This window comes from Helobdella robusta (assembly GCF_000326865.2).
Source record: "Helobdella robusta unplaced genomic scaffold HELROscaffold_2, whole genome shotgun sequence".
NCBI lineage: Eukaryota > Metazoa > Annelida > Clitellata > Rhynchobdellida > Glossiphoniidae > Helobdella > Helobdella robusta.
In genome coordinates, this window is record NW_008704083.1 from 479066 (window position 1) to 489831 (window position 10766).

The 10766-nt window shown below is 33.4% G+C and overlaps 1 protein-coding gene across 1 annotated transcript in view; it reads left to right on the forward strand.

Annotated features, from left to right (window-relative positions):
• Window positions 1–1268: 1268 nt before the first annotated feature.
• HELRODRAFT_159928 (hypothetical protein) overlaps window positions 1269–10766 on the forward strand; it is a gene marked incomplete at both ends in the record, with an annotated part of 18888 nt that continues 9390 nt past the window's right edge. Inside the window, 16 exons of the mRNA XM_009016971.1 lie at window positions 1269–1322; window positions 2562–2725; window positions 3107–3245; window positions 3498–3557; window positions 4922–5030; window positions 6134–6289; window positions 6546–6717; window positions 6987–7056; window positions 7493–7577; window positions 7908–8131; window positions 8324–8466; window positions 8889–9001; window positions 9379–9459; window positions 9841–9970; window positions 10079–10220; window positions 10609–10715. Coding sequence (XP_009015219.1) covers window positions 1269–1322; window positions 2562–2725; window positions 3107–3245; window positions 3498–3557; window positions 4922–5030; window positions 6134–6289; window positions 6546–6717; window positions 6987–7056; window positions 7493–7577; window positions 7908–8131; window positions 8324–8466; window positions 8889–9001; window positions 9379–9459; window positions 9841–9970; window positions 10079–10220; window positions 10609–10715 — 1949 coding nt within the window. The remainder of the gene's footprint in view (window positions 1323–2561; window positions 2726–3106; window positions 3246–3497; window positions 3558–4921; window positions 5031–6133; window positions 6290–6545; window positions 6718–6986; window positions 7057–7492; window positions 7578–7907; window positions 8132–8323; window positions 8467–8888; window positions 9002–9378; window positions 9460–9840; window positions 9971–10078; window positions 10221–10608; window positions 10716–10766) is intronic.

Genomic DNA, 10766 nt, shown 5'->3' on the forward strand with positions numbered 1-10766 from the left:
GTTATTACATTTTAAGTTAAGTTCATCGGTGGATGTTTCATGTTTGAAAAATTTGTATCAGGGCGCGTTAACAACAACAACACTCTGTTTAAATAGTGTTTACGTGTTTACAAGTCGTATATCTGGATTGCATGCATACGTACCAAAGATCATTGTCGGAAGGATGAGAAAGATTTTCATTATTTGGCAAACCGGAGATCAAACGACACTTTTTTTCTTTCTTATCTGCTAGGTAATTGGAAGACAAAATGAAGATTTCTTTCTTGTTAATGATATTAATAATTATGTAAAATAAAATACATTAAAGAATGTTAATCCAATTTTAGAAAAATTGAAACGTTCAGTTTGAAGTTTTTTGGTGTCATGCAAATAAGTGTTTATTGAGTTGTTGTTTATTAGATATCATTTATTTTTTATATATCATTAGATATTAAAAATGTTTCTTGAGTTGTTGTTTAGTAGATATCATTTATTTTATATCATTAGATAGATAATGCTAATCTTTAAGAGTCGCAAATTCTTCTTTTGGTAAGTGTTTCTTGGTTTGCACTGTCGTTGAATCTACTATGTTATATATACAATTACTTTTATGCTTATTTTTAGTTGATTTAGCTCTTTCTCTTATTCTCTCTCTTTCTCTCTCACTCTCTTTTTTTTCTCTCTCTCTTCATATTTATAATATTTATATAACTATGTATTGTTAATTTTTTTAGATACCAGATATTGATGTATTTTCTTCAGAGTGATTATTTTGCTTCATAAATAAAACTTTCAATGATTTTATTTTTAAAAAGTATTCTTAATTAACTAAAAAGATTATTTTTTTTTTGAAATAATGCATTTAGATTAATAATTATATATTATAACTTTATTTCCTCAAAAATTGAAAAATTCTTTCGGCATTTAATAACAGGTAAATAATTTCAGGCATATCACAACAACTTAAAGGATTTTGTAGCACCAAACAAGACCAATTATACAGACAGACACATATTTGTAATTAAGGTCAGTCGAGTTTCCATTTGAAATAGTTGAATAATACTTTTTTCATTTAAAAAATGTAATGTTATTTATTTTACAAATATCTTTCATTGCTCTTTACGCACCAAACAACATTTGAGTGTGTAAATATGAACGTGTTTTCTCAATAAAAACAGTCTAAAAATGAAAATTTTATTTGAAAAAATTTATTCATGAGTAATTGAGAATATTTTTATTTCAATTTTTTTTTCTGTAAAGATTGGTCTAATTGTTGACATTCAATCAACATGGTGTCTGTCGAGATGAACGAGATGAACAGTCATGGTGAACTGGCGAACGAGGTGAACACGAACAATAATGGATAAATGGATAGATGCATGGATGGATAGATGGATAAATAAATTTAAAAAAAATTTATTGATAGATGGATGAAACGATAGATGGATTGACAAATAAAAAGTTAGATAGATTGATATATAAATATAAATTTTGAAGAATTAAGTCATTAGTTAAATGGATACATGGATGGATACATGGATGATACATGGATATAAACATGGATGGATACATAGGTGGATACATAGATGGATACATAGATGGATACATGGATGGATAGATAAATTGATACGTTTGTATGGTTGGATAGACAAACAGACAGACCGATAGAATTTTGAATGAATAAATAAACAAATGAAGAGATGGAAACGTGTTGGGAAAAATAAAAAAGTGCTTTTATTTGTTTACTGAATGATTGAATGTGCAGACAGAGGCGAATGAATGAAAATATTTGAAAAGATAGAGAAAATTATTGTACTAATGTATAGAAAAATGTATGATACGATTAGTAAACAAAAGACGAATGATTAACTTAATGAATGACTGAATGAATGAATGAGTGAACGAACAAACAAATGAATGAATGAATGAGTAAATTAATGAATGAAATATTGAATTACACGTTTGATGATATCAAAATAATGACTAATTTAAAAATCAATAGAGTTGTTTTTCTTTGAATTTCAGAAATTGAACCAAAGTGACGTACAAATGAATAATGATAGATTCAAAATGATTTTCACCCGACCTTTGATTGTTGTCACTTCTGTTGTAAGTGTTCATTCATTCATTCATCCATTTTTTCATTTATTCATGCATTCTTTCATTCATTCGTTCATTTGTTCATTTATTGATTCATTCATTTATTTATTTATTCATTTATTCATTCATACTTTCAAACACTTACACGTGTTCATTCGTTAACTTCAATCTTTTTACTTTTTCTTTCACGCACTTATTAACTCTCTTCCTATTTTTTAACTCTCTCTCTCTCTCTCTCTCTTTCTCTCTCTCTCTCTCTCTCTCTCTCTCTCTCTCTCTCTCTCTGTTTTACTTTTTGTCACTAATTAATGTCTGTTTTTATTTAATCATATATTTATTACTTCGTTGATAAATCGATCAAAAATTTAACAAATCAACCAACCAACCAACCAACCAACCAGCCAACCAACCAACCAACCAACCAACCAACCAAACAACCAGCCAATCAACAAATCAACCAACACACCAACACATATATCCAGGTTCTATTATGCGTTGGAGTCGGCATCGGCCTAGGAATCACGTGGAATGATACCAGGAAGACGTGCTTTGTGCAGCCGCAAAAATTGAAAGGAAAAATTAATGAGAGTGAAGTTTTTAGGATTAAGCAGTGCGTCACGGCCGATACCCTTAAATGCCCTAAAGGGTAAAAAGGGATCCATCTCAACTTTCAAACACAAATAGACACACACAGTGGCAGATCTAGACTACTTTAACGGGGTGGGCCAAAATTTGAAAAAGTTCAAATTTTTACGAGTGGGGACTAAATTTTTAACAGGGGTGAGGGGGCGAAATTTGTAGTACTTTGGCTGACAATTTTTTTTGATTATGACGTTCAATTTTTAGTCAATTTTACGCATAAAACTAATTTTTTACTAACAATTGGGGACCAGTTCTCTCTCCGGCCCCATTAGATCCACCACTGGACACATACAAAAAGAAACACATACATACATACAAACAAATATCTACATAGATGCATACACAAACAAGCAAATGAACAAACGAACAAACAAACACTTTCCAGAAAATCTCATCCTCCCTTAATAATCCTCTCCCTGGACGGTTTCAGGGCCGAATACCTCCTACGCAACATGACACCAAACTTGGAAAAGATAAAAAATTGTGGAGTCCATTCCCCGTATATGAGGGCTGCCTTTCCCACTGTTACCATTCCTAATCACCGGACCTTGGCTACGGTTGGTTGGCTGGCTGGTTTATAGATTGAATGGATGGTTGGATGATTCGTTGTATGGTTGGTTAGATGGTTTTTTGACCGGTTAGCTAGTTTGTTGACTGAAATTTCGGTTGAATCGAAGTTTGATTGATTGAAGGATTGTTGTCACCATCATTGTCAGGGCATGTATCCAGAGAGTCATGGAATAATTGACAACGAATTTTTCGACATAACTACCCAGAGAAAATTCACCGTCAAAAACAAGGAAAAACTTGATAAAAGATGGTACCAGGGAGAGGCCGTTAGTTGAAAATAGTTTGATATTTCGTTTTTAAATAGAACCTTTTAAAAGTTTCGTTTGAGATTAGTTCGATTTTTCTTTTTTAAAATAAAACCTTATTAAAGTTATCATTCGAGATTAGTTGGATGTTTAGTTTGTATGATAAATCAAATGTGTATTGAGATTTGTCTGTAACTTTAGGCCGCCCGATGGCGTAGTGGTTAAAGTATCTGTCATTGTTGCTGCTGTGACTAGGTTTGATAGCAAAAAGATCCCCGCATATCACATGCATTGCGTGTGATACGTAGTTTTAGGTGTACTTGAATGTGCTGTGTGATTGTCGCTGACACGTCTGAAAATTAATTAGGAGAATTATGTAAATGAAATAATGGTAAAAATAATAACAACAACATTTATAATAGAAGTAATTATTATAGAGGTAATAATATTGAAATGAATTTGAAGTTTTGGAAGACAGCCTACATGCAGGGCAAAAATGCCCTTACAGTTATGTGGCCTGGCTCAGATGCAGAAGGTTGGTTGGTTGGTTCGTCGGTTGGCTGGTTGATTAGTTAGTAGGTTGATTGGTTGGTCGGTTGATTGGTTGGTTAGTTAAATAGTTAGATGGCTGGCTGGTTGTCTGTTTGGTTAGTACTTCGATTGAAATCTTTTTCCAGCAAAGAATTCTGATTTTTGAAATTTATCGAGTGACAAACTTTCAATTCGTTAAATATAATCTTCAGATCAAAATTTACAGACATGCTACAGTTTCAACAGGTACATCTACGATAATTCAAATAAGTTTATATTTTTATTTATCCTGCAAAACGTGACATGTCGTTTAGGAGGCCTCATTTTTATACTAAATAAACTAATTGTATCATATTTATCTTTTAATATCTTTAAAATCATGATACGTTATCTTATGTGATAATGTTTCCCTTTCAGTAATTGGACGTTAACCGAACGAATAGCCGAACCGTTGGAGTATTTTAACAGTGATACCGACCCATCTACACATCCCGATGTAGCCTTCATTTACTTGGATCAACCGGATAAAGCCGGACACAAATACGGACCGTATGATGATTTGGTTGGTTGGCTGGTTGAGTGATTGGAATATTGGTTGGTTAACTGGTTGGCTGGTTGGTTGAGTGATAGGAATATTGGTTGGTTGGTTGGCTAGTTTGTCGGTTGGTTGAGTGAGTGATTGGAATATTGGTTGGTTGAGTGATTGAAAAATTAATTGGTTGGTTGGTTGGTTGATTGATTGACTGAATGAATTATTGAAAAATCGGTTTATTTAAATGATTGGTTCGTTAATTAATTTAAATATCTGAGGAATTAACTGATTTGTTGGTAAAATGATTAAAATAATTTCAAAGGTAAATGGAAATCTCTCATACGTCGACAATTTGGTAGGCCGGTTGGTGAATGGCATGATAGAGAGAGGTTACGGAGAATGCATGAATATAATCATCGTGGCAGATCATGGTTAGATAGCCACTAATGTTGCAATTTCTACTGCTACTGCTACTTTTACTGCTGCTGCTTCTACAGCTACTGCTGTACTACTATTATTACTACTACTGCTAACACTATTACTACTTAGAATAATACTAATTATTAGTGATGACGAAGAAGTTGATGACGACGATGACTATGTTTTGACACCATGTTTACGATAAAACTTATAAAATTAAACATTTATATGGTATATATACGTTCTATTTTAAAGTTTTTTAAACGTTGGTGAAAATTTAAAAATTAGCAGCTGAATTCACAATCGCTACTACAATATAAATGGATGCTTTAGAGTGAAAATGATACGAAATATTTAAATTTTAAGATTATCTTATTTTTTCAAGTGCGCGTGTTTTTATTTATGGATGGGATTGTAAAGATACGTGTGTATGTGAACTGAAGCGTGTATGTGCGACTCTGTGTGTGTATGTGTTTTTTTTCTTTCTTTCTTATTCTTTCTTTCTTTTTTATTAATATCTCTATTTCTAACTCTCTCTCACGCTGTGTGTGTGTTTGCGTGCGTGTGTATTTATGTGTGTGTTTGTGTATGTATGTGTGTTTGTGTGAGTATGTATGTTTGTGTGAGTATGTATGTTTGTGTGTGTATGTATGTATGTGTGTGTGTGTTTGTGTATGTGTGTGTATGTTTGTGTGTATGTGTGTGTGTGTGTGGTTGTCAAGTGTTAGATATTTCTCAAATAAATGGCAAGTTCAACTATGAGGAGTGTGTAAATACGTGAAAACTTTGAATGTGTTTTCGAGATTGGCATAAATTAGGAGTGAAATTTATTCAAAATTTCTTTACTATTTAAGCTGGAATAATTTTTTTAAACTCACAATATGCAAATGATGTAACATTTCCTCAAGTTGTTCTTGCCATTTTTCAAATAAACCACCATTTAAATTTGAAAAATCTCAAGGCCAACTTTATTATAAACAATGTCAAAAAATATGTAAATATGAATTAATATATATATATATATATAACTCAAATATATGAATAAATAAAAATGAGAAAATTTATCAAAAAATATTGAAAAAAACTAACAAAATGAAAAAAAAAACAAATTCAGGAATGGAGAAAATTGACTGTGGTCGGACTATTAACATAACAAAATTCCTTACAAAACCCGAGGCATACTACGTGTATGATGGCGTCAGATCTAGAATGACAAGCAAGTATCTAGAGGATGAAAAATCAAAAATATTTTTCATCAATAAGAATCCTGGTTCGTTTCGTCTTATGATCTGTGTTTCGTTTTATGACCTGTGTTGACTGATTTTATTACATTTTGATATCATTGAGACCGTTCAATTGATGTTTAACTAATCTCTGAAATGTATTGTATATTTCTATTCTTTAAACTACTAAACCGCCAACAACATCAGCAAAAAACAACAACCACTTAGCCAACAGGCCATAATTCACCAACAAACACACCATAAAACAGTGACAACATCATCAGTAACTCATACACTAACCAGTTCCAGTAGTGGAAACATTGCAGGAGCTCCAGTGTAGAGACTACAACACGACAAAGGATTGGTACAGCAGAGTCCACAGAAAACAAGAACTACCCAAGCGATATCATTACAGCAACAACCCTTACATCGATGATATCGTCTTTGATATACAACCTAGATACTATCTTGGAAAGTATGTTTGTTTGTTTGTTTGTTTGTGTTTGTTTGTTTGTTTACTGGTTTGTTTGTGTGTGTGCGTGAACGTGTTTGCTTGTATGTTTGCTTGGAGGTATGTCTTTAAATTTGAATTTATAGTTTATATTTCGCATTTTTTTCAAGTCTGAACGAAGTAAACATTTTTTGTCTCATTTAAGAATTGGTTCATTAATCATTATACCATTATTTTTTATTTATTTATTAATTTTTTTATTTTTTATTTTTTTTATTTATTTTTCATTTTAGGTTTACAAGTCCCAAGTGTCATGTTAATCATGGGAGTCATGGGTCAGATAACACGTTCACAAGCATGCATGTTTGTCTTGTTGTGAAAGACTTGTGGATATTGTTGTTTTAGTAGCAGCAGCAGCAGTGGTAGTAGTAGTAGTAGCTGTAGCAGCGAGGCTTGTTGCTGATGATGCTGAATTCGTTGCTACTGATTACGTCGTTGTTGTTGTTGATTTTGGAAATTTTGTTGACATTGTTGTTGTTTTTATTTATGATTTGTTTGTATCGCAGAGTATTTCAGTTGTTTAGAGCGCCTCTATTGAGCTATCCTCACAGATTTTGTAACCTTTTGAGTCTGTTTTATTTTCAAAGTGGTCGATGTTGTTGTTGACGATTTTGTTGTCGAGGTCTTTTTCAATGTAGTAATTGTATATGTTATTATCTTCTTAGAAATATGGTTGTTATTGTTGTTTGATGTTGTTGTTGTTCTTGTTGTTACAAACAACAACGTATAACGCAACTAGGCAATCTTTCTTGGCATGGGATCGTTGTTTAAAGGAATGGAGGTTGAAGCGTTTGAGAGTATTGAACTCTACAATTTATATGCCGGTTTGTCGATTTTTTTTATTAATTCTTTAAATCAAACTCTTGTCTAACACAATTTGTCTCTAGCATCGTCATCATCATCACTTTCATCATCTTCATCATCATCGCTTTCATCATCTTCATCATCATCGCTTTTATCATCTTCATCATCATCGCTTTCATCATCTTCATCATCATCATTATCATTATCATCCTTTTTCTTTTTCATTATTGTCTTCAGCGTCGTCATCATCACCATCATTGTATCGTCTTCATCATCACTATCAGCATCATCATCATCACCATCATCGTCGTCATCATCGTCATCTTCTTCTTCATCACCATCATCATCAGACCTGACCAACCTCAGACCCTCCCCAAACAATGGAAGTTACGGATCCCTCCACCACATACTAAACACCACCAACATCAACAGAACGTTGAGTTTTGATAACGATTACGACAATGATGCTAATGATGTAGATAGTTCTAGAAATTTCTGCAAATACCCCGACCAATCAGATGAACGAAATAAGAGAAGACGTACATCAGGATTACCTAGCCTACCATCAACATGTGTTAGTTCAATTTAACTAGCTCAGCTGGGTAGTGTAGCAGTTAGAGACGCCTGGTTTTGAGTCGCGTTGACGGTATTCAATTGCAAAGACATCATTGTTTGTTAAATGCAAATTTTTCTGATGCGTTACATTTTTAGCCGAATTAATTTTTAATAGTTTAATGAATAAATAACATTTTTAACTTCAATTCAGTTTTCAGCTACAAACGAAGAAAACCTTGATAAAGAGATTAACCTAAAAGAAAGTGACAAAAACACATCCCTAAAATTTAACCTACCATTGAAGATGTACCAAATACCGAATTCGATCAAGTACTGTTCGATGGTGCAAAGAAGGTTCGTTACTTTATTCGATCCGACTCGTCATATGCCTCTGTGGACATCATTCAGTGTGAAATTCAATAAGGTTGGTTGGTTGGTTAATGTATTGGCTGGCTGGATGGCTGGTTGGCTGGTTGGTTGGTTGGTTGGTTGGTGTATTGGCTGGCTGGATGGCTGGTTGGTTGGGTGGTTGGTGTATTGGCTGGCTGGATGGCTGGTTGGCTGGTTGGTTGGTTGGTTGCTTGTTTGGTTGGTTGACTGGTTGATTGGTTTGATGGCTAACTGCTTGATTGATTGGTTGGTCGAAGGATATAATTGATATCGAGGTGGCGGAACATACGAACAATGTACTTAAAATAAAAATAAATCCCATAGAGTTACACCAACTCCAACGTCCTAAACAACACCTACCTAACTGACAAACACAACGGCGGCAGAACATGCATTCGAGCAGACGTACGTGACGATAATATGGTCAACTATGAGAACATATACGGAAAAGAAAACAAAGATAATGAATCAATTGTTATGTCTTTGCTGTTTCCGCCCGGTAAGTTTTTTTCGGTGATTTTTACTCTGATTTATTTTTAAAATGAATCGGATTCGATTACAAACAAATCCCGTCATAATCGCGAGCAATGTGTGTGTGTGTGCGTGCATGTAGTGTGTGTGTGTTTGTTGTTATTGATGCTTTTGAATAATATTGAATAGAGAATTGTAATGAATAAATGAATGAACGAAGGAAGGAACGAACGAATTAATGAAAGAATGAATGAATGAACGAACGAACGAACGAATGAAGGAATGAACGAAGGGATGAATGAGTAAATGAATGAATGAATGACTGAATAAAAGAAAGAATGAAATAATAAATTAACACACGTAGCTTCATTATCTTTCAAAACTTACGTTAAAAATTATTTGCAGGATATTATGAAAATGAGCCATCATCTGCTGACGCACATACAACCTCAAACGCCGTACCAATGTATGTCGGCTTTCAAGAAGGTATTTCAAATTAAATACAATTTTGTATGGTAATTTACTCTTGAATTGTATTGTAGTGTACAGAGTTGTATAGTTTTGTATTGTATAATATTGTATTGTATTGTATGGTATTGTATTGTAAAGTATTGTAATGTATAGTATTGTATAGTATTGGATTGTATTGTATCGTATGGTGTAGTATTGTTTTGTATTGCATTGTATTTTATTGTATTGTAAAGAGTCGTAATGTATAGAGTTGTATTGTATTGTATTGTACTGCATTGTATTGTAAAGAGTTAAAGTGTATAGAGTTGTATTGTATTGTATTGTGTAGTTTTGTATTTTCATGTATTGTATCGTATCGTTTCGTATCGTATCGTTACTAACTCAATCTAATTCAAGGCGTTTGGAAAGAGTTATTGCATCTAATAGAAGAGTATTCGGAGAAATACCGACACATCAACGTTGTACTCGGCCCGATATTCGACTACAACTCCGACGGTCTCAAAGATACCGACAAAGATATCACAAAGTAACCAAATCGATAATTTTCATCTGATTCTGGTCATTTAAATGTTCAACGTTTATTAGTTCTTTTTTTATGATAATCCATGTTAATCAACGCTCCAAAAAAAACTAGATACGTAGATAGTGATGGAACAATACCAATACCTTCGCATTATTTCACTGCCGTGTTCAAATGTGAGGGGGGTGACTGCGAAACTGTAGATGACGTCATTTCCTTTGTACTGCCACATAAGCCGGATCCGCAGAATTGCTGGGTGAGGAATGGGTTGCCTCATTATTATTATTGTTGTTCATGTTTTTTTTTGATTAAATAGGAAAACATTGTTATAAAATTATTAAAATAATTTAAAATAATGGAAAAATAAATATTTCATAAACGAGTTAGTCGATTGACTAGATCATAAACATTGCTACTTTTACTAAACATTAAATACTCTTAGCTAATTTAACATGCAAAAAGAAAAACCGACACTTAGCACCCAACAAAAAAATCAACAAAAAATCAAATCAACAAAAACACCCACCCCGACCACAGAATCGCCGTGTCGCCGACTACATCCGCGAGAACAGCGCCCGTCTAAGAGACATAGAACTCCTAACTGGTATAAAATTTTTGAGAAACATCGTCGACAAAAACCTCAGACGACGACGCGTGACGTTTTTAGCGGAAAACTATGGGACGGTTGGTCGTGGGATGACGCTAGTGATCCTGGAATGTATCCGGATGTTAAGTTGCAGTGTCCTGCGGGGTTTGTGATCCAGATTTTGTTTGGTTTAGATGAAGTTGGGGCGAATTGGAG